This window comes from Larimichthys crocea, chromosome X, assembly GCF_000972845.2.
Source record: "Larimichthys crocea isolate SSNF chromosome X, L_crocea_2.0, whole genome shotgun sequence".
Taxonomy (NCBI): Eukaryota; Metazoa; Chordata; class Actinopteri; family Sciaenidae; genus Larimichthys; species Larimichthys crocea.
Window position 1 is genome coordinate 35,917,672 of NC_040020.1, and position 25,438 is coordinate 35,943,109.

The 25,438-nt window shown below is 38.7% G+C and overlaps 1 protein-coding gene across 1 annotated transcript in view; it reads right to left on the reverse strand.

The window, feature by feature from the left end:
* Positions 1 to 25,438, reverse strand: part of zmat4a (zinc finger, matrin-type 4a) — a 108,155-nt gene that overhangs the window by 1,925 nt on the left and 80,792 nt on the right. The window contains exons 5-6 of the mRNA XM_027282929.1: positions 15,118 to 15,214; positions 1 to 329 (exon numbers count right to left, since the gene is read on the reverse strand). The exon at positions 1 to 329 is cut by the window's left edge and continues 1,925 nt beyond it. Coding sequence (XP_027138730.1) covers positions 302 to 329; positions 15,118 to 15,214 — 125 coding nt within the window. The 3' untranslated portion in view covers positions 1 to 301. The remainder of the gene's footprint in view (positions 330 to 15,117; positions 15,215 to 25,438) is intronic.

Genomic DNA, 25,438 nt, shown 5'->3' on the forward strand with positions numbered 1-25,438 from the left:
GAATGTCAAAGGTGAATGATTTAAGAGTGGCCAGAAATGCTGTTTAAAGTGTACAGTATACTGACAAGTAAGAAAGTCGATGCAGTGCAGAGTGTTGCAAAAAAGAAAAAAACAAACTCTTTATTTTCCTCCTTGTCGGGGCAGCCAAAACAAAGTGAAAGACAGAAGAGAGGAGAGAGAGAGGAATTGAATTGAGGTGTGGAGAAGAGCAGAAGCAGGGCAGAGGCAGAAAAAGCAGGGCAAGCCGATCACAGCTTGTCTGACATCAATCCAATAGTTGGTTTTTATCTTCGTCCCATGCTCACTGGACACATATCTGATTCTTCAGACTGTTAGAGAAAGACAGTCAGAGAGGGGAGAGGGTCAGGTTTATCAGAACACACTTAAAGTCTCATATTTAGAGTTCAATGTGCAAATGATTTATGTACAAATGCTTCATCTTATCAGCCATCTTCACAAATCATTTATCACAGATTGACAAAATTTATATAACATATCTGTGGCGTGACGTCTTTTTTCATGATTCTGACCTTGTTCCTCATGATAATACTGTATGATCATGTACTCACTATGTCACCGTGACAATGTGGAATCATAGCTAAACATGAGCAGATGATCCACCTGGTTCAAGTGCACACTCACTTTCTGCTTTACCTCCAAATAAACTGGATTAGAGATAATCTAGCTCAACTGTTGACTCAGACTTCTGATGTTCTTCTCTTGTTTCAGTATTTACTTTGGGGTGTACGTGATTATGTGATCATAAAGAGATAGTAATGATGCCAAAACTAAAAAAGTAGGTAGTTATTATAATAAATCAGAATCATCATTTAATTTTTCTGACAAATGACTCCTCTGAGTTTTCAATTGTTAGTAGAGGAATTCTTTAAGGCACAGGAGAGACACTGTTTAGGGAACGCTACACGCAGCACAATCTGCTGATGAAAGTAATAATATACTCATTTGTCCTCGCAAGAAATACAACACTATCAGTGGTTTGAGAAAATGCCCAAAAAAGCCACGTGTATATCAAAATGACAAAGTCCTCTACAGGCCATAGTATTTATGACTCTTGCATAAAGGTTGGATGAATGTGTTAACAAAACATCCACCTTGGATAACTTTACTCCAGTATTGGTGCCACAAACTTTTTCAGCTTTGCAACAATGATTTGTAAAGTTCTGCCATAGCTGTGTCTAATATGTTCTACATGTTATTCTGGAAGACAGTTAGAGATTAGATATTTTGTCATTTATTTAAATAGTATAGCAAATCTTTAAATTTCAGAGTGAGATCAGTGATTGATGTTTTCACATTCGGTCTTATATGTATTTTATCAAGTGTCTGCACATCAGGTTAGTCCCTTCACATGCTAAATATTTGAGCTGACCTTTAGAAAGACAGACACAGAGCTAATTCTGCTGCATGAACAAACTGCTGCAGGTGAGTGGCTGCATAAATCAGCAAACTGTATTGTTCCTTTTTCATGGAACTTGAAATTACATCACCTCGAGGGGAAAAAAAGTTCCCCTTCTAGTTTCAAGACTCAATTATAATTCAGTAAAACAGCTAAAGGGACTCTTAAGGCTAAAATACACAATGTGTCAGTTCACACAGTCTCGGTCCCCGCTGCGTCACGGCTCCGGAACGACTGCGGCGACCGGCAGCCCTCCTTCACACATACGCAGAGCTTCTATTTCTCACGGACGCCGGAGCACGCCGCATAAATTCAGCACAGAGCAGATTGTGCGGGGAAGGAAGTCAGCTACAAAATACAAAATAAAACCCCGGCTGATTTTCAAAATAAAATACTCTGTGTTCACCACGGATCGAGTTTCATTACAAGAACACGTCATAATGGGCGGGGCCGACCTGAAGTCCACAGGTGAGGGGTTTTCAGGCGTAATCATTTATGACACCTCACATCCTTTTTAGAAGGACACCATAAAAAAGATTCGGTGTGGAATGCCATTGCAGGAGTCAAAGAGACTACAGCCGGCAATATCGCGCGATTATGCGAGATCTCGTGCGTTCTCGCGACGCTCTGTAGCAGGCGGAGACGCGCCTGAGCGCATCACAAACGGATTTTGTGTGAGTTGGCTGACGGCGGAGTACGCAGCTGTTCTGGAGCGGAGCCGTTCTGCAGCCGTTCCGCATGCAGTGTGTTTTAGGGGTTAGAGGTGATTAGTTTTGACAGTGTTATTTAGAGAGAAATCACCTGGAGCTATTTGGATGGACTGTAAAATCATACTAATAAATACAAACATCAGCAATGTGACTGCATAGTCATTAAAGTCGATAGATAGTTAGAGTACAACACAGCAGGTTTTCTCTGCTGGTCACACAATGCAAAAATCCCTTTTCCCTGTGTGCTGTGATGGTTTTAATCTGCGTACCACAAGCCCCATTCTTTTGACACTACAGGTCTAAAAGCTGTTATTGTGTGATTGATTGTGATTGACTTTCATGTATCGGCCCAGCAGCCTGGACCAACAGATGACTTTATACTATCAGTTTATCATCACACAATCGCTGTTCTCATCTCTCCTCAGGTAGCAGAACTCACAGGCTCGATCACTCAACCCACTGAGGACTGTGTCAAAACGAGCCAGTGGGTGTCTGATGCATAAACAGTATCACCAGTGTGCCTGTGTAGATTAAATAAATCGAAAGCAAACCTGCAGTGTGCCCCAGTGGGGATACACTGAAATAGTGACAGATTGACACTTTGCATTGTTTCAATTTTAGTGCGTCGCTTCAGTTTAACGGCACATAATTGGTGCCTCCTGTGTGTTTCCTCTGTCGCTAAAGTGGAAATTGTGTGTTGTCTTCAGGTGAACTAAGCAGAGTAACCACAGTCTGGTTTGTAAAAGGAACATCCTGCTGTTTGACTTCCACAAGGACAAAACAGCTACAACACAACAACTGTCACGCTTATTCCAGCAGAGATATTAATATGGCAGAATGCAGCACAGTATATACAATTTCTAACTCTAACCTTCAAGAAAGACACCAAGCAGTTAGCATAAAAACCATGACAAAACATTTTCTGTGTTTATTATATTGACTGTATATATATATATATATATATATATATATATATATATATATATATGTATTATACAAATGATGTATACAAATGATGAAAACATGCACATCCGTTTACATGGTGCCCCTCCAAGCCCACCAATCAGCAACAACAACATTTCTGACTGAATTCAAATCAGGATTGTGTCCAACAAAGAATCCAAATTCTTTACAAAAACATTAAAATCAACAAATAAAATAAACCTAAAGAACTGTTTCCAGAAGTAGTGACCTGTCTTCAGCAGAGTGGGACACAAAGCAACTGATGAACATACATTTACATGTGGGGGGTATGGAGGAGCCACTTGTATGTATAGTGTCCAATTTAACCACTAGGGGGAGTATTGTTTTCTTTGTGTGCATTGATTACAGATGAGCACCAGGTGTACTAATTACATCAGGCAAGATCAGTCACAGTTAGTCTGTGGTGGGGAGAATTCCATTCATAAAGCACCGACTGCAAGACAAGTCATGAAAATGCACTCTTTATCAGTGCAATAACTGGGAACATGACTCAAAACAAAAGTTGATTGTGGATATTGGATTTCTTTGTTGAACACCACACGCCACCTGCTGAGGTGTTTGGACAGTCAGTGCAGTACAAAGTCCTTCTCCTTCTTGTGAGGGACAGTTAAGTGTGGCACCATAAATCGTGTGTGAGCTTAAGATAGCTTATATTGAATGTAGTGTTGGAGTTCAACTATGAGATTAAAAAGTGAGTAAAGGTGTAAAAACATGTCAGACCATCAGTGGTTAATCACAACCATACAAATAACTTTCCACAGTGTGCAGTCATTTATTCCACACTCCACAGTGAGACAGAAGCAGGGATTGATGATAGAACTGAGGCAAAGTGTAGATGTCTGTGAAGGGCTACATTCCTTTACATATATGTTGACAGTGACATGCACATCCTATACTGTGATATACTTTAATGATATATTGCTTTACAATTATAATTATTTCTAGATGAGGATGTGTGATTTTATGCTCTTGGCAAACAGAGACTGTTTTTGTCTTCAGTCTTCCACTTCAGCAGAATCCTTTTGCCAAGATGGAAGTCTTCCAGAGCAGTTTGTTAATCATGTTGTTATTTATGACTATATTAATGTGTGAAACAGACACCATAGCAAAAACACTACAGAGGTGAACAAATGATTTTTGGATTATTATATTGTGGTGATGTTATACAAAGTATATGCTGTCTTATTTTAAATGTTTTCATCACTAGTTAGGACTTTCTCTTATGTTTTCCTTGAATGAACACTATGGAGGTGAAACCCTGTGACACATTCAAAGTTAGCTTTCAGACAGGTTGCAGGATGATTGACAGAAGGACATGTGGAAGCGTCTCTTTAACAGTGGCTGTCATGGTTAACAAACCTGAGCCGCTTGTCCAATACCAAGACAGAATGGATCCATCTTATCATTTTCATGGTTCTTTCTGTTTATCCGTCAGTCTCATTGGCACAACCTTATTGGTTCTTTAGTAGGCAAAGTGACAAGCAGTCTTTAATAAAACTATGATCACTTCTTAACCTGATGCTGTTGCTCAGCAGAGGAACACTCTGTCACTGCAAACGAATGAATGTTGAACTCAAAGAAGACTTTAAAGAGAAAAAAAAAACAGGTCAGTAACTGAATTGTTTAGGATGCCTTGACAGGAAACAGACACGTTTAATATTTTTTCACATTAGCCACATTAGCCTCCTCTTAAATTCCTCTCTGGCACAGCATAGTGTCTCACAACATCACTTTGAACAGAATAATCAAATGAGTCGAGTGAGAGCATTGAGTTTTCTCACATCAAGTGTAGATTCAGTTGCTGAACTCAGGAAACAGATTTTTGTCTGAGTTTCTGAAATTCTTGCTGCTGTTTGCCGCCCTCTCCATCAGAATGTCAGCGCGCAAATGTGCATCGTCCAAAATCTGACAGACAGCAGGACAGGATTTTAAAGATGGTTGAGGATGATACATGGCCTCAAGCCCAGCCTTCAAATCCTGCTGCTTCACACACACACAAACACACACACACACACATGCTCACAGATAAAATTCAAGAGTGATTTTTTTCAAAGCTTCTGTATATCAAGGCTCCCAGCTTTCCTCTTAAGGCCTCTTAAGTAATTCACTGTGCAGTCGGTGTATGTTACACAGCTGTACGACCTCCAACGGTCCAAAGAAACGACACCACCTAACTGTATCAACTCTTTGAACATGGTTACTTAGGTATTCCTGTGGCGTGTGACAAATTGTGTCAGCACATTACTCTAGTGAAGCATTTTTCATGCATAATTCATCTTAGAGCCTACATCCCACATGGACATTTTCAAATCCCTTTGAAGTTAATTCCTTCTTCGTGATTAACAGCCTCTCTCACTTTGGCTGTGTTGCAGCTTATGGTTGTCTGTGCTGTCTGCACTGCAGGAAATCACCTGTCCAAAACAATTTGACTGTACAATACCAGAGTGCTGGAGAGATTTAAATCAAATAAAAATACTCCACCGTGCAGAAAAAAAAAAAAAAAAAAAAAAAAAAACATTTTTAAAAAGCTGCCAGAGTACATTGTTGTGTTTGGAATTTAATAATATTTTAACATGTTCTACTGCCCACACACACACACACACACACACACACACACACATTAAACACACATTAAAATTCTATTAGAATTCAGGTTAGACATATTATACTAAAGACTTAACTAGCTTTGTTGTTTTTTATTGAACAAAATAAATGAGATTTTAGTATAAAGTATAAAAAAAGTATAAAATTATATGATGCTGAAACAATTGGGCAATCATAAGGGCTGTACCACTGAAGCAATTTACTACAGCACATTACCGTGGTGCTTCAATTTACTTTTTCATTATTCTAATCTAATTGATTTGATTTTTTTTTTTTTTTTTAATCGTTAATTCTATCAGAGTGGAATTATATTTAGTGCTGAATGTTAAGTTGTGTGCTACCTATGAAGGTAACTGATATTTTTTTGTTGAGGTTTTTCTTTTTGGTCTTAAACCAACTTAAAACTATTCATGCCTGTACCAAAGAGTTAAACAGTAGAAATAATTGAGTTTTAAATAAATTAAATAAATAGTTTTAAGTGGTGGATTGACTGACTGACATCATCACCAAAAGAACCACAAAGCTTCATGTGCATCTATTCTTCATATATATGGACCGGCCTTCCTCAATGGTGGGGAATAGTAAATCACAGAACAAAGTGAATACGTCATCACCCTCTAATGAATGACAGGAAATGAAATGAATGGGGGTTAGCATCTCATCTAGCATCAGTATCAGCAGGCTCCAGGGAGAAGAGGAAAAAAAGGAGAAAGAGAGGAAGAAAGTAGGTGAACTGTCAGGCACTTGCCCTAGTTGGAGGTTGACATTTGTCGTCTCTGTAGCCAGTGGGTCCCTAAGTTATCTCTGTGTGCACAGGGAATTAATCAGGGGCTTGATGATTGGGGAAATGAGGCTGAATAATAAAAAGCATTACAGTCTCTCTCTTTCCTTTGTCCCACCCGACACAGGATGATTGCCATGCCTTGGACCTGCTCTTGTCATCAATACCCACCTACCTCACACACATAAAGTGGTTTGTAAAAATCCCCCCGCTAAGCAGCTAATGGGTGCAAGGTATAAAATAGCCTGGACAGCAGCAGAACCTCCAGCTGTGCATTGTTGTAATCACAGAGCCATTACATAGGAGATGAGTGCTAGGAAAATACAGGCACTGGAAATTTCCCCTGCCTCAGCCCTGGCTGTTTTCTGCTTCACTACACAATGCACTGTACATACTCAATATTGGCCTTTCAGATCTCAGAACCACAGGTTCTGCAAGTCATTTCCCACAGCTCTGATGATGGGATCATTTCACAAACACTATCTCCCCAAGCTTCATTTATTCTCTTTTCTTTTTCTATGCGGGATGAAGTTGTTGGCTGAAGATCACATTCAGTAACTCTCAGGAACAGGACAGCATAATTTCTTTTAGCAGAGTAATTGCAATTGTCCACTTTAGGTGGCTGAATGAGAGCATCCTAAAAAATATTACTTAACAGAACTTCCATAGGTAGAAATCCTGTGAGTACAAAAATGAAATTCATGTTTACCAACCCTGCCACGACACATTTTTATTTTATTATTATTTTCAGGGTAGCAAAACTACATCTGCACAAACAGGTGTGGAAACAAGATTCATCCCAGCTATTTTATGATTTAAACATTGAAAGGGTTAAAAAATAAACAAAACTGAAAATGCCTGACACGATCAATTGTTTTGATAATCTTGAAATATGTGGTTATTCTTTTCAGAAGAAAAATTGTATCATAACTCATCAACATGGTAGAGACAGCAACATCTTGTGAGGACATGGCTAAGAATGAACACATTAATCACCAGATCCTGGCATAAGCCTCACAAATGCAAAAACTAATAATGGATTTGGCTGTCTTCATCAATTCATAGGACAGAAATGTAAATGTGAGATGAGAGCAGCATGTTGGTGGTACCACTGACAATAAGAGCCTCAAATGTTAACATATTCAACTCTCGATAGCAAAATGCCTTTCTACAGTGTGACATACCCAAGGGAGCTTCCTCATGTTTATTTTAGATATAGTGAAAATGAAAATGAAATCTTTCACTTGTTTTCATTGTATTGATCGATGCATTTTTCTGTCAGAGAGAAGACATTTTTCAATTCATTTGGAAACTCATCTCACAAACAATTTACTTGCACTACTCATAGAAAATACTGAAACTTTATACTTTTAAAGCTATAATTAAATGTCTCTGTGGGGTTAGGGTTATTCATTGTCACATATGGGAAACCACACCACACAACTAGTGTTGTGTTATGCCAGGCATAATGTCAGTGTTCCAGTCTGGTGCTAGGTTTGGTTTCTAGTGTCAGACAAATGGCACAATGCATCAGAGGTAATGAAATGTAAAAAACCTCCTTGTAGTGAGTAACAACAAATATAGGTACAGAATAAAGACTGCAGTTTATGTCTGCCCACCATTATTTACTGGTTTCAGTGATTCAGTACCTGAAAGCACCATCAAACACGTGAACAGTATGCACTGTATTTTGTGTGACAAAACTACAATAGATGAATGAATGTTGTCCTATAAGAAAAGGCACATTTCTCTGTGACATAGGACAGCTTTGTTGTTATTCAATTTAAAATGCAAATTTTGACTAAGTCTGGAATTTAAAATGGGACACTGTATATTTGTTGGTTGATGTTGGTTGAAGTTTCTAATGGCCATTTGGTTTCCATGTCTAAATAAACACCATTTAATTTCCCAGCAGACACTGCAGCTGTACCAGCCTTTAAAGATAACAAATGCTACCAGCTGAATCTCGCTTCCTTTTGAACAGAGTAAACATGTTGTCTGAATTGCAATTAGAAAAACTGTCAAGGCTTAATAGAGAGCATCCTTTCATGCTTCAAAGATGTGATCATTTGTATGCGCATGTTTTACTTGTTTGGAAATGGTTGAATGGAAAGACAAAATCATGCTGGTAGTGATGGTGATTTGTAGGCAGAATGGAGCCTCAAGGGGCTGATTGCTTCCGAGGCTAGCCTCTTGCATTGACTAACATGCCTGGGAGAACACTAAAAGAAGGCGGTGGATAGGCCTGTCAGTGACACCCAAAGAAATTCTCCATTGTCAAGTTGCTGCAGTGTTGCTGCAAATTACAGTCAGTGAGTGGGTAATGATGGAAAAATGACACGTGTTCAATGTGAAACTGTGAGACTTTCAAAATTAATAATTGAAATTATGTATATAATTATATTATTATTATTATTATTATTATTATTATTATTATTATTATTATTATTATTATTATGACAGCCAGTCTTGTTGTATGCATCTATCTACATCATTTTACACATTGATGCCAATGAGCTGGCAAGTGCAACCCCTGTAACAAACCAATAAAATAAACCTGACATCAATTTATTACCAAAATGAAGCTACGGTGAACAACCACTCTGCACAAGGGAGCTTACATACATCATTGTGACGGTTTTATTATTATCTGTATGTTGTCTATGTTGTATGTCAAAAATGTAAAATAAATAAAGAAATAAATAATGTTTTATAATGTTTTGTGTTCATCTTTACGTACGGTGGGTATGATTGGAACTGTTGTACTGATACGCTGATAACCATGTGTTCAAAATAGGTTTTATTAAGGTGCAATGGTTGGTACACAAAACATGCCATTCATAATACTTGAATCAGCTGCACTGTACTGGATCTCTGTGCATCTTGCCGGGTTATTCCAGCTAATAATATTAAATTTAGTTTGATTCGTAAATTGTATTTGTTTATTTATTTTTAAGTACATGCAGTCAAATTTACTGTAAAATATATTTGTTTGATGTTTGATACATTTTTTGTTAGTCACTTTTACTTTAAAGTTGCTAGTGGTAAAGTTTGCAGCATCCTTTAGATCCTATGTAAAGCCTGTATGTGTTGAGCTTTCAGGGACAACTGACAAACATTGCATCCGTTTTGTATAGTATATAGGCTGTATTTTTGGCCTGATGAAGGCCCTGTGCCCAAATGCACTGGTGAATGAAGAAGAGTCCTCAAAATAAAGTAATTGGAAGAAAACTACTAAGCAGGAAAGGTTTTTCAAAACATCCCTAATTATCATAGTTCTTAAAATTGCCACAGTTGATTTTCTGTAAATGAACTATGAAAACAATCCTCCTGGAGCAAAGAATCTTTGATCAAATGATATGTACTGTCTTGAGAAGCAAGTTGCAGATGTACTGCAGTAAATTGGGCACAGCGAATCACAAAAAAGGCAGATATGGAGACCATTGTGAGGAACTGGAGAATTGATATGTCTGCCTCTGTGCTGCCACAGGCTTGTTTCTAAAAGGGGGATGTGTAGTGTGAAACTACTTGGTGTTAAAGTGGACAGGTGAGATCACAGGCACTTGTTCTGTTTGTGGAGAAGAGACACAAGGCACTACACGGGAGAAACAGGCAGGACTCTCTTTCTAGAGACTTAGTTACTTTAGACGGGATCACCCTGGCCTCCAGCTCCACTGTAAAGAATCTTGGAGTTGTTTTTGATCAGGATTTGTCCTTTAACGTCCACATAAAACAAATTTCGAGGACTGCATTCTTCCACTTACGTAACATCGCTAAAATCAGACGCATCGTGTCTCAAGCGGATGCAGAAAAACTAGTCCACGCATTTGTTACTTCTAGGCTGGACTATTGTAACTCTTTGTTATCAGGCTGCTCCAATAAGTCTCTTAGGACTTTGCAGTTAATTCAGAATGCTGCTGCACGTGTTCTGACAGGAACCAAGATCAGAGGTCACATCTCTCCCATTTTGGCTTCCTTGCATTGAATACCTATTAAATCTAGAATAGAATTTAAAATTCTTCTCCTTACTTACAAATCTCTTCATGGTCAGGCACCATCATATCTAAAAGAGCTCATAATACCTTACTACCCCTCTAGAACACTGCGCTCTCAGGATGCTGGGTTCCTTGTGGTTCCTATAGTTTCCAAAAGTAGATTGGGAGCCAGAGCTTTCAGCTATCAGGCTCCTCTTCTGTGGAACTACCATTCTGGGTTCAGGAGGCAGACACGATCAACACTTTTAAGAGTAGACTTAAGACTTTCCTTTTTGATAAAGCCTATAGTTAGGGCTGGCTCAGGTCATCCCTTAGTTATGCTGCCATAGGATTAGACTGCCGGGGGACTCCCCCTCCCTCCTCTCTCTTCTCTCTCTCTCTCTGTCTCTCTCTCTCTCTTTCAGGGTTATGCCTAGTCAGGCACGGTATTGGTTGAAGATGCAGTCACATCTCCCTTTACTGAAAACTCTCTCTCTCTCTCTCTCTCTCTCTCTCTCTCTCTCTCTCTCCCCTCCCTCTCTCTCACCACCACCATCTGTAAACATACATGTCTCATTAATTCATGTTACAACTAAACTTCTTCCCTGGAGTTTCTGTGCTCTGTGTCCAGCAGGTCTCATGGATCGGGCTGCTGCTGTGGTCCTTCATGACGTCCTCTACATATATTATTACTGTCATTATTGTTACCATATCGCCATTACAGTTTATAGTTAGTTAATGATTTGCTGCTGCTGTGCATCTGTGTCTCTCTATCTCTATCACAGGTTCCACTGCTGCTGTAATCATTTTATCATTCATTGTAATTCATTGTCATTTTATCATTCATTGGGATTCATTGTCATTTTATCAGTCATTGTGATTCATTGTCATTTTATCAGTCATTGTGATTCATTGTCATTTTATCATTCATTGTGATTCATTGTCATTTTATCAGTCATTGTGATTCATTGTCATTTTGTCAGTCATTGTAATTGTACAATATGTTTGTGTTGATTTGTCCTGTACACGTGACATCCATTGCACGTCTGTCCGTCCTGGGAGAGGGATCCCTCCTCTGTGGCTCTTCCTGAGGTTTCTTCCACCTTTTTTCCCTGTTAAAGGTTTTTTGTGGGCAAGTTTTTCCTCACTGGAACCGAGGGTCTAAGAGGGTGTCACTCCCTGTACAGATTGTAAAGTCCTCAGAGGCATAATGTACTTTGTGACTTTGGGCTATACAAATAAAATCTGATTTGATTTGATTTGATTTGATCATACACCTGTCAGATGTTCCACCAGCTGTTCTATTTAAGCATTTTACTTTTACAGTGTCTTTTATCAACAATGTCCAAAATATTTGGACATCAAATTTAAAATGGGCATATTATTTTACAGTTTCTCAGTTTCAACATTTGATGAGTTGTCTTTGTGCTATTTTCAATTAAATGTGAGGTTTCAATGTTTTGCACATCATCACATTTTGTTTCTACATTTTACAGTGTGCTAACACTGTAAAATGACCGAAGACCAAAGCTGCAAAGATCAACAGTTAAAAATAACAGCGGAGGAGGCGAAAGCACGACCGAACTATAAGGGAAGGAAAGAGAAAATGCCATAAAGTCAAATCAAACTAGTAAATCTTCAGACAAATTCCATTATAGGTTTGAGTTTTCTGCTTTGGGTGCCAGCAGCTTATCAGAGGGTTTAGGCATCAGGGCTGTTGTACTCATGTAGCTGGCTTGTTAGAGGAGTATCGATCACACTTCTCATTATTACCCCTGTCATGAACTGTTAATTTGTTCTCCTCCTGAGTCAAAATTCAATTTCCTCATCACTTTCTTGCCCTTTCTCAGCAAAGAACGAGCATATAGCCGTGCAGTTTGTGGGATTTGTTTACTGTTCTGTAGTCCACCAGCCTAGATGAGCCACCTTAGCTGAGCTTATGAATGAGTAACACTAATGGATCTAAACAATACTGTGATTATGTAAGCCACAAACTTGTCTTGTTTCTTCCTGAAAATAATCAAATAATAAGATCAATAATAAACTTGCTTTAACATTATGTCCTGTGTCGTTTTCTTTACATTATTTTACATTAACTGCACCTTTTGGCTACTTGGGGTCATTAATTAATTAAGTTGTAAATATTTGTTCAGGCTCAAACTTTTGCTAGTAGTGCTTAAGTGTTAATTAAGGATAGATTAAGAAACACCAAAACTACAGTAGTCAACAATTGTCTGTTCAGCTCCATCAGTCCTTGTCGCTTGTGAGGCTCGCTGCTTCCTTGTTTTGTTGAGGTTTCTTCTTAAATATTTTTTTTCTTTATTTCTATTTGGATTTCTATTCTTCTTTCAAACCTCAGTATATCACATCAACTGCTTCAAACTCCATGTGTTCATCCTTTTCACTGCTGTCTTTGTTTGACATGTCTCCTCAGTCTACATTGGTTTGAGTTGTTTCGCCAGATTTTTGATGTTTTTCTGTCTTCTTACCCTTTCCATGTGTGTTTTTATGCATGCTTTCTTTGAAGTATTTGAATTTGGAGATTTATTTTATTCATTTATTTATGAATAAGTTTTGAGCTAGTAGTGCCTGTGGCTCTTCAACACCTCACTCCAAGTTTTTAATTTTTAATATCATACAGACAATTTTTTCTTCTACAAAATCTTTGGCTAAGTGAAAATAGCACACCATTATAGAGATCAACCAGCAGTTGTAAGTTGACTAAATGCATGATGATAATTTATTATTATTTATTTCTTTATTATTATTATTATTATTATTATTATTATTAATCACATGTGTTTTGACCTTTTGCTCTTTTAAAACATACTTTTGTTTAGTGATCAATCAGACTGTAAATGCTGCTGTGTTGTTTTTTTCCAGTCCTGTAGTGATAAGGACACATACTGTACATGCAAACATTATTCTCACCCTGCTGTTGAAACAGAGAAGCCTTTATTTTCTCTGTGTAAACTGGCATTAGGCAAATGACCTAAACAGATCTGAGGCACTGTTGTGGGCTATAAGGATGAAATCAGGCTTTTCGAGGTGAAGGTAGCGACTTGGGGGCTCACGTGTGGCCTGAATTCCCTGCAGGGACTCTGCCCTGCTTAGGGTGGGGGATGGGTTTGTGACAATATGATGGGTTCTGCATAGAAACCCAGTTGCTCCGACAGGGCAGTGCAGCCATCCGTGACTTAAGCACAGGGTTGTTAAACGGCATGTCACGTCTCCTGATGCCAGCATCCCCGTGGAAGCGTGCAGTCAGAAACTGGCCAACAGGGGGAATTAATTCCAGGACATAGATCGTGGCTGCTGCTGTGGTCCTGCATGACGTCCACTACATATATTATTACTGTCATTATTGCTACCATATCTCCATTACAGTTTGTAGTTAGTTAATGATTTGCTGCTGCTGTGCATCTGTGTCTCTCTATCTCTATCACAGGTTCCACTGCTACTGTAATCATTTTATCATTTATTGTGATTCATTGTCATTTTATCATTCATTGTGATTCATTGTCATTTTGTCAGTCATTGTAGTTGTACAATATGTTTGTGTTGATTTGTCCTGTACACGTGACATCCATTGCACGTCTGTCCGTCCTGGGAGAGGGATCCCTCCTCTGTGGCTCTTCCTGAGGTTTCTTCCACCTTTTTTCCCTGTTAAAGGTTTTTTGTGGGCAAGTTTTTCCTCACTCGAACCGAGGGTCTAAGAGGGTGTCACTCCCTGTACAGATTGTAAAGCCCTCTGAGGCAAATGTACTTTGTGACTTTGGGCTATACAAATAAAATCAGATTTGATTTGATTTGACATGTACCATGTAAGCCCCATCACTTCACACCTACTGCCCGGGGCCCACGCAAAGCCCCACACAGTTTACAGTACTCCTGTTCCTACTGGAGCTGCTTCAGTTCAAGTAATCAATGCAAATGGGAGTCCAAGAAGATAAAAGAGTAAAAAAGCATACAAGACTGCAGTCTGACGGAAAACACTGTGAAGGACACACCTAGACTGCTGAGGGACTTCCGATGATGCACCTCTCTTCTTCACTCTCTCTTTATCTGTACACATTCATGTCCCAGTACTTCGTGTTAGCTTCTCCCCAGAGCTCAGTGTCCTGTGATCACTTCTAATATGATTTGGTGCTATATAAATACAACTGAATTGAATGACTGAATAAAATAGATACAATGTTCACTTTAGCAGCAGTCCCATCCCATTGGGAAAACATGTAGACTTGCTTAATGGTGCTTGAATCTTCAAAAACTTAATCCTGTTAAATATACCTGCATAACTAGCAGGGAACTGACTGTGTGTAGTTTTTTTTTTAAACAAGCTTCTTTTTAGACAGTCCACTGAAGAGTAAAAGGGAGGTTTTAGAGATGTTTCCTTTAAATTGTAGGATGATGTAATATGGGAAATAAAAATCACATGAGCCCTTCTGTTTCTCAGTACAATAATAAAATGATACAATGTGTAATGAACTGTGTCTAAGAGCAAAGGGCTTCTTAAGAAGCACAGGATTTCAAGGATGCAGATAAAAGCAAAGAGAACAACATTACAGCCAACAATAGGATTTAACACTGCAGCATTAATAGTTAAAAGTGGAAATTAGCTCTGCATCTGCAGTGTGATCCACTCACTTGTTTTGGTGCTTTGAGCCCTGCAGATGTGCATGGTACTGTGCCACAGAGTTCAGTGTGATGCTGCAGACTTCACAGGTATAGCTCCGTTTCAGACCTGGAATCAAACAGACATACATATTATAAACAAATACTGGATATGAATATACCTCAAAAACACTGTCTGCTTTTCATCCACAGTTAGTAGTAGAGTGAGGAATGTTAACAAAAACCATCTGATATTTTCACATCATTATACAACAGTATGACTTTCACTCTCCTCCATGCAGATATATTACAGTCTTACTGTGTTTTCAAGATTACAATAGCTGACATAGGCTGCTGGTCGTGGTGTGTAAAAAATCAATTAGAACTAGGCAGACAATGAAATGTCATGCATTTTAAATCTCAGGGAAATAAATTTCACAGCTCAATCTGAAAGGTAGTACTTGAGGCACCTATGCTAGTTTTTTTTTCGCCCAGATAAAGAGGTCTTTATATACAAGATGAGAGTGAAGAACCAGAATCAACACAACTCAGGACATTAACAGTAACTGAGACTTTAAGGTGTCTGATTTGTTTGAAATCAAATTTAAGTGTCTATTTTTTTAAAAAATTAATCAACAGTCCTGTGATTATGGCTGTACCAAGTCAGTGCCCTGTTGCTGCAAATTATGAGCACTCTGTGTAATCGCTGTCATGTTGTACTAATCTTATTGTGGTATGAAAAATGGCCGTCTTCATTGCCTCGCTCTCACAATTGAGTTAACTCCTCTATAAATATTCCTCACAGCAAAAGGCCAAGAGAAAATAAATGTCACCCTGCACTCATTGAATCACATTTCCATATCCTCTTCAATCAAAATTTTCCCATGAATGATCGGTTACTCCAAAGAAGGAACTGCTGAATTTTAGAAAGCATACTTATTTTCTTCTTGCAGGATAGTGGCAAGTGGTGTTGAAAATGTGCTTTTCACTAACAACTCACTTCTGAGAAGTTGATGTCAGCTGTTTCCTTTTAACATTTTGATGGAGTGAAATATTCCCTAGAGAGAGGGAGAGAGAAGCAAATCTTTCCCTTTCACTTTCCTCCTGATAAGCTGTACAATAACCACTCTGTCAGTTGGCTACCACCAGGACTGAGATTTTAATTTTGTGTTGTCCCCAGACACAGTCATGAGCTGACATTAAAGTTCTGCCAAAGGCAGCGAGGGTCCGCTTTGCAGTGGACCTTTGACAGCTTGCTTCTCAAACAATTTTTGAAAGGGTGAAAGATTATACAGGGGCCCTGGTATCACTTCCAGCAACCTGCAGCTCTTCCCTCATAGCACTGCCCTGCATGAATGATGAAGTACTGTCAGCCTTAAAACCTTTGTGGTGCTCCCCCACAATCACTTTTACTTCCTGGGGCATCACTGGTGAGTCATTGGAGGCTTCTTTTGGTTGACTTATCTCTTAAGAAAGAGGAAGCTCAGGAACATGCAGAAGAAGAAGAGAGAGGAAGAAGAAGAATGTGCTCTGCAGCTTCATTTCTTTGGGTTACGATGGAATTGTGTATAACCACAGTAACAGGTTGTGGAGCTGATGCAAGCATAGGAAAATGCTATCTGATGTTTTATATCTTCAACTGATTTTAAAGACTTGGGGGAAACTTTTTAAGATAAAGTACATAATAGGGTTGCAAACAACATATTTTGTATTGATACGGGACATGCTTTGTTCTGAATTTATGAGAATCAATATAGTGAAAATCTATGGAAATATTACAGATCAGAATGTTAATACAGGATGATTCGTATAAGATAGGAAAGGAGTTTGATTTTTATGCTGATTAAAACTAAAATTGGCATGCTGATTCCAAAATTGCAGTCAGTTTTTTTCTAGCACATCAAGTTTTTTTCCCACAGCTTACCCTCAAATAAGCAAAATTCCACTGTAGTAAGACTTGCCAGCTGATTACGACTCATCTACAGCTACGTGGCAAATTGTTTGTACAGTCACATTGAGACAGTGCGGTAAGAGGTATGTGCAGCTCCCAATAGGTCAGTACTATCAATATCTGCAAACAGAAAGCTAGCATAGTAGGAATGATGTGGCTTATCTCTTAACCTTGTAACCATGGGCATACCGTTGTAAGTTCTATTTGATTTGATGCTGTTTTTGTAGTTTTCAAAGCTTGTAACTATTCCATCTTAGTGTTTGATTTCCATAGGTATATATTTCCTTTGTTCCAGATCAGGTCTGCTCCTGCTACTCCTCGTCATAAATGCCTAAACAGCCCTGACTCCTTTTGCTATATTTGTGCTAGTTTCACCATTCCAAGTCAGAGGGCAAACATCAGTGCATTTGTCAAACAAGCATATTTTGCATATTTTTAAGTAAAACTCTGTGATCAAGACAAGCCATGGGCCCCTCACAAAGTGTGCAAGCAGTGTGTCAAGAGTTTACAGATGTGGACCAAAGTAACATGTGAAAAGTTGGCATTGGGTATTTGGTATTTGGTGCAATGATGCGAGAGCATCTGTTACTGTCTGACTGTTACTTTTGTTTAGTGAAAACATCAGGATTTAACAAGAAAAATAAAAGTAAAATAGAATATCCTAATCTGCCATCAGCTATAAGACCAATGCCTCATTCAGCTGAAATTCCAGTGCCAGTTTTCAAACAACTACCTCCTCTAGAAGATCTGAGTGATGTTGAAGAACGCAGTGACAGCAGTGATGCAGATTTTGAAATTCATGAGGATTCAACAAACAAGCACATATCTGTACAGTATTTTTCATATTTTTTAAGAAAATGGGGATTCTATAGTTCAAAAACTTGACGTGATAAAACTAAGATCAGTTTTGGATTCTGCACCCAAAAATTAGTTAAAAACAGCTGTCAGACCTAACTCAACAAAAGTTGTGTTCCCCAGTGTTGTCTGAATGAAACACACCTTTTACCAGAATATAAAGTTTCACTTTACAAGCACCAGTGGAAAGTTAATAAGCCATAATCCACTCTCATAGAAAGCTCATAGTAACTACTAGCTTATCTATATCTGTCACACTGGCCTCCACATTAACTCACCAATAAGCCACAAATTGGGGTGCTGAGTTGAGTTATTTCCTTTGCCATACAGAAAATCCTCAGTTGTCTCGCACCTAATTGAGACCTTTTGCCTGAGCTGGTGTAGCACTATGGTCCTCTGTGTAGACTGTTTATGAGCATGAAAAACGTGGTGCAGGTTCAGGGCTCATGCTAAATTAACCAGCAGCCATCTGCCCCACTCAGATGTTGCAAGACTTGCTCATTCCCTCTCTGGATGCAGCGAGGTGCCCAGGCTGATAGAGCATATGCTAAATCTGAGTCCATATGAAACAAATTGTTTGCAACTGCAAGATATATTATAATGAATTGCTTTGTGAAATGGACTTTCAGAATGAAATCATTACTCAAAAGTGTTTACAACCACTTGAAGCAATAAAACACACATGCTCACCAAATAACATCTCAGATTGGTGTCTGGAATTAGATTAGATTAGATTCAACTTTATTGTCATTGAACAAGTAACAGGTACTTGGACAACGAAATGCAGTTTAGCATCTAACCAGAAGTGCAAAGTAGTAAAGTGCAAAAGTATGTACATATGAACAGGATATATAAATACAGTGCAAGTATGAATTGAATATGCTATAGAATATATACAGTGAATGAATATGTTATAAAATATATACAGTATAAGAATGCAGAGAATGTACAGTATAAGCAGCAGTTAGATAAATAGTGTGTGTGTCAGCAATATATACAAAATAAACAGCTAGATCTGAGTGTGGTGGCATAAAATACACTATGTATACATGGGTTTCAGTCATTAGACAAGCAGTAGGTAGTTGAACCAGTTAGTGTACATAGGGACATATTTTGCCCTTTGTTTCCTCTTGAAGAGGATCAGCTTATAGTAATTTGCCTGTCTCTGGTATTAAAAGGTCTATTTTAGAGTCAGAGGGAGTGGTAAATACAGCATAGAGTCAAGATCAACAGCTTGAGAGCTGCAATTGCAGGGATCTATAGAAGGAAAACAGGAAGTGAGAAAGAGGCAGACAACGTGCTAAATCACATCTGCCAGAAACGCATCTCCGTTTAACAGCTTTGATAAAACAATGAAATGTGTGTGTTTGAGTATGGAAAAACACTGATGAGCTGTTGGTGAAGCTAGACTATTCTAAATTAAGTGTTTTGGACTATTTTGGCAGTTACACGAAGAAGCAAAAGAAGGTGAGTGACAAGTATAATGAGAAAGATGGTGCTGACTGCTGTTTAATCTATGAGAACGTTGAGTTCAAGCAGGGTGGTATGATTCTCTCTTCTGTGATAGCATCAAGGGACTAGCTCAGTCAGTCAGGCTGAAACAATTCTTCTATGTACCTGCACACAAGGGGCGCCGCCAGGAATTTTGACAAATTTGGTTTAATAATTTTATATTGGTGTTTACCTTTTTTTGGGGGGCCCTGTCAGTCGTGGGCCCTTGGAATTGTCCTAACTTTTCCCCCCTATACGGCGCCCCTGCCTGCACATTATTGAACTATATCACTCTGTGGGTATCTGTGCTATCAAACTGCATTATGTTTAACCCCTCCCCCCCAATAACTTTTGAGTTTACTATCAACAAGTCTTTAGTGACACTGAAGTTGGTTTACTGGTTTATAACATATGAGAATACAATTTGTTTAGTTTGTGTTTGGTTTAAGTTGTGTTAAGGCCACATCACATAAAGCAAATCTGAAAATCTGTTCTTTAGTAAGTAGTACCTACTTAATAAAAGTACTTAAATAATTTATTACACAAATTCAATATTCAGGCCTTCACTGAGAGAGAACAATGCGTCATTGCCCAGAACCGTGGTATTTACTTAGATTAATTATACTCCCATAGCATTCAATTACTCGCGATAAGAGCCATAAAATTCTGTTGTATCAGTGCTATTTAATAATGTTAAACATAAGGGTGATTAGTTGGGCCATCTGTCTGCTCAAACATCAGTGTTATAGCACACTGATTTCCCTGCTTTTCTCTTTTCAATAACTATTGTTGCAACTCTCTATGTGCTTTTCCAGAACAATCAGATTTGATTCCAGTTAAGAGTACTTTTACTAAAGTGATAACTTAAACTAGCCACCCTTTAATGTATTTATCAAAAATGTATTTTTTACAGCCTAACTTACAGACAGCGGGAGATGCACATGCATGTTATTTCTAATGTTTTCAAGCAAACATAACAGCAGCTTAGTTTAACAGCCAGTGCAACTGAGATGATATCACTTAGCATTTCAGTAGCATATAACTACTGAAAGATCAAAAAGAGTAGTTTCTTGCCAACAAATGAATGCTGTGCATTAGCAAGGTGCTACCAGAAGGCCTTTAATGTACCTTGGCTTTGATTCTACTGGAGGGACGACCACAATTCACCATGAATTGTGTATGTCTTTTTTCTTTTCTGAGAAAATTTCTGTTTCTGACAAAAATATAGACTAAAATGAGCAGAAAGAATAAACACATGATAAAACATGTCACTTTTGGTTTGTGCTGTTCTGAAGAAAATCTCTATGCTACTGGAGGTTGCCAAACCGGACACCCTCCTCACCCTAGCTGTGCCTTGCGATCTGGTCCATGAATATCACGAACAGGATAGGAGACAGCCTTGGTGACCTCTGCCAGAGATATGGGTGAGGCTTCCCTGAGTCTTTAGACTGTGCCTCCTCCACAGAGGAGATGTTGGTTGGATTCAGGAGTTCCTCAAAGTGCTCCTTCCACTGCCCAACAATATCCCCAGTCAGGGTCAGCAGTTCACCACCCCAGCTATACACAGCCTGGGCCAAGCCCTGCTTCCCCTTCCTAAGTCATTGGATAGTTTGCCAGAACTTCCTTGAGACCAGCCGAAATTCCTTCTAAATGGCCTCCCCGAACTTCCACATCAGTGTTTTCCCCTTTGTGACTACTGAAGCCGCAGACCTTCTAGCCTCCCAGTACCCATCTGCTGCCTCAGGAAACCCATGGGCCAACCAAGCCTAAAAGACTTCCTTTTTCAGCTTTACTGCCAGTGTCCACCAACAGGTTCTTACCCCCAAAATCCACCGGTCCACAGTGCGTTTCGTGATCGTTGCATTATCACGAGTAATATGCGCCCATTCTAGTCAATGTATCAAACCCCACCGGCTCCGTCGTGGTCCGTTTCAGACGTGTCCCAGAAGTGTCTAGACGCTCGACTACGCATGAATTAAGCGTCTGTTCTATTTCTGATGCTTGACGCGAGTAGCACGCGTTAGTTTGCACAGACCACCTCGAGCAGGCGGAAGCCAGACACAGAAAAAGCAAAGAGAATCCAGTGGATTTTCAAAATAAAATACCCTGTGTAAACTGCTGGTCGCGAAACTTATTAACTATGTAACATATTTACACATGTAGAAGCATGTTTAGAAGAACATACACCGGGAAAATGTCCAAATCTGAGAAAGTAAACAAAGTCTGGTGTTCGCTTCTGAAACGTTCCCGGTGAGGTTTGAAGTTGCATGCAGGACGGACCAAATACGTGACGCTCACGCAAATTTTACCTTCCTCTTGTGATTTTATTGTAGAAAGTTTTAACAATATACTAAGGCTAACAAAGTGATTAGAGAAATTGTCGAAAAGCAGAAAGAAATTGGAGAAAGAACAAACTGATGATAAACTATGAAATACTGCTAGAACAACTGACCATCTACAACAAGGAAATTAAACACGCAAGACAGGTACACTTTTCAAAATTGATATCCGACAACCACAATAACCCAAAAATAATTTTTTCAACTAATGATCGTTTAACCAATTCTGTTTTTTTAAATGAAGCAGAGCACTTTGTCTACGAACATCAGATGTTAGGAATTTGCAGTCCACTTCAGAAAAAAAATAGACACCATTAGATTGGATTTATGTCAATTTCATCTTACGAATAAAAACACCCAAGAAGCTTTGTATGAAAGTAGATTAGTGCCATATATCTGAAGAAGAGCAGACTATGATTTGCACTTGTAAAACCCGTAATTCGCAACTTGTGAATGCGCATCTCGCAACTTGTGAACGCGCATCTCAGAGTTTGTAAGTGTAACTTCAGATCCACACATCTGCAAAAAGCAAACTGCAAGCATATTTCACAACTTGTGAAAGCGCATCTTCGAATTTGCACTTGTAACTTCAGATCTGCAAAGCTGCACAACATGATTTGCATGCGCAGGTTCCTATTTGCTCGCTCAGTTGCGTCATCCTTCTCACGTGATTTTTGGCACGATTCACTCGGATGGATTTGAAGGAAACGATTTGCGCGCAGAGACCAGGAATGCCTGTTCTACCACTCTTGTCCAAGAGGTGGCAGTGTGGTTATTGGATAATATATCAATAAACGGCTCAGTGGTGGTGGTGGGTGGCTGGCCATAGACATATATACATAGACGCCGCATTGAGCGGGTTGGTCGTTGGTCGCGATACGTAAACGGCGCTGCCGTGTGTGTGTGTGTGTGCTCTTTATTCAGAAAACCCTCATGTCACATCTACATTTCAGGATGTGGTTATTATAGACACAGATTAAATGTTATATATAAATATTTCAATATTTATCATCACAGTAACAGTGTTACACACATTAGTAGCTGTAAACACTCAGCATTGGAAAAATACATACGTTGGTTTGGTGCTTACATAAGGAGTAAACATTTATAATCATCACTTTAAAAGTTACATACGTTGTTTTTTGGTGCCTGTTTGTTTCCCAGATATATCAGTGTGTGTGTGAATGGGTGTATAAGAGACATTAACTTAAAGAACTTTGTAGAAAGGCGCTTTATGAAGTTCAGTCCATTTCCTTGTATTAGTTTACGGGCAGATCTGCCCGAACCAATACGGCGGCGCCGTTTACGTATCGCGACCAACGACCAACCCGCTCAATGCGGCGTCTATGTATATATGTCTATGGCCAGCCACCCACCACCACCACTGAGCCGTTTATTGATATATTATCCAATAACCACACTGCCACCTCTTGGACAAGAGTGGTAGAACAGGCATTCCTGGTCTCTGCGCGCAAATCGTTTCCTTCAAATCCATCCGAGTGAATCGTGCCAAAAATCACGTGAGAAGGATGACGCAACTGAGCGAGCAAATCATGTTGTGCAGCTTTGCAGATCTGAAGTTACAAGTGCAAATTCGAAGATGCGCTTTCACAAGTTGTGAAATATGCTTGCAGTTTGCTTTTTGCAGATGTGTGGATCTGAAGTTACACTTACAAACTCTGAGATGCGCGTTCACAAGTTGCGAGATGCGCATTCACAAGTTGCGAATTACGGGTTTTACAAGTGCAAATCATAGTCTGCTCTTCTTCAGATATATGGCACTAATCTACTTTCATAGCTTTGCTTTTATGTGAGGAAACACTGGAGAAATGTGTCCTGGTTGATACTGAAATGCTTGGTTATGCTATGTCCCAGCTAAAAATTTCAACATGTATTTTGTAATTTCAACATGTATTTAGATTATTATGAATTATTTATGAATTATTGAATTATTCTCTTCAGATGCGCACTTTTCCTACTAGCCTAAAGACCGCCATAGTTGATCTTCTTCTGAAGAGAAACAATCTCGATTCTTCAGTTATTAGTAATTACAGAGAAGCTTGTTTTTAATAAGTTAAATGATTTTATGAACTCCAATAACATTTTTGAAAAGTTTCAATCTGCACTGAGCACTGAGATAGCACTAGAAAAGCTTGTAAATGATCTCAGATGCAATATGGATATGAAAAAACACTGTATCTTAGTGTTACCTGATTTAACTGCAGCCTTTGATACAATAGATCATTCAATAGCCAATAGATGACCTTTTTAACTGCATTTTAGACATAAAACTATGGATGGCAGAGAATTTTTTACAGCTCAATCAGGACAAAACTTCAGTTTTAATTATCGGTACTGAAACTATGAAAATCCAAGCACTGAATTTAAACCCTTGTCACCAAGTTAAAAACCTGGGAGTTATTGATAGGGATCTTAGCTTTGACCCCCATATTAAAAATATTCCTAAAACTGCCTTTTATTATCTTAAGAACATTGCCAAAATATAGCCGACATATAGCGACATTAATGCATGCTTTTATTACTTGTAGAATTGACTATTGTAACACTCTACTTTCTGGTCTACCTAACAAAAAATCTGATCAACTACAGTTACTACAAAATTCAGCTGCTCGTCTGTTGACGAAGACCAGAAAGAGAGCACACATTACACCCATTTTAAAGTCTCTGCATTGGCTGCCTGTGCGATTCAGAATTTACTTTAAGATTCTTTTACTGGCTTATAAATCTCTTAATGGTCTTAGTCCAGCCCATTTATCTGATTTACTTTTACCCTATGAACCCTTGAGGACCCTCAGGAGTGCCCTTTTAATAATACCAAAAGTCAGAACGACAGCCCACGGTGAGGCGTCACTTTCTCACTGTGATCCACATCTGTGGAACGACCTGAAGACCTGAGGGCATCACAGAATGTTCATATTGTTAAGAGCAAACTTAAGACTTATCTTTTTGATTTGGCTTTTACTTCAACCATTTAAAAATATTTTTCTGTTTATGTATTTTAATGTTACAACATTTTCTCTTTTATTTATCTATTTATTTATTTGCTATTATTTATTTGTCCACTTATAGACAAATAAATAATCTATCTATCTATCTATCTATCTATCTATCTATCTATCTATCTATCTATCTATCTATCTATCTATCTATCTATCTATCTATCTATCTATCTATAGTGTTTATAATGTCACACTCATGCAAAGTTAATGCTCTAACTCTAACACTTGATATAAAAAGTAGTTGGCTACCACTCTGGCCCATTAAATGATGGTGGCCAATGGTCACCTGAACCGAGCTCCCTACTGTCTGGCTTTTTATTGTCTGGTTGTCTGTCACTGTCAGGTATCAGGATAAACCTGGGATGCTTTTCACTCAGACTCTCCCACCATTGAAGCAGAACAGATGTAGAGGCTGCAGCTTGTGTTTCATTTAGCTGCTGCATGGAGACAAAATGTAGGAAGATAAAAGAGTCAGGCCTGTTTCAGCCTATAATAGTAGTCTCATTATATTCCCATGCAATAAAGAGAATTAAGTAGCAATCATCTTTCTGTATTCCTCTAGCTTAAGATAATTGCAGTCATCTATGGCACCCTCATTGTCCAAGCCTGTGCCAGAATAAGATCTTTTTACCCCTTAAACTTTACAGGAGATGAATGTTTGATATTAAAAACAGATATAAGGTTCAAAATAAACCCAA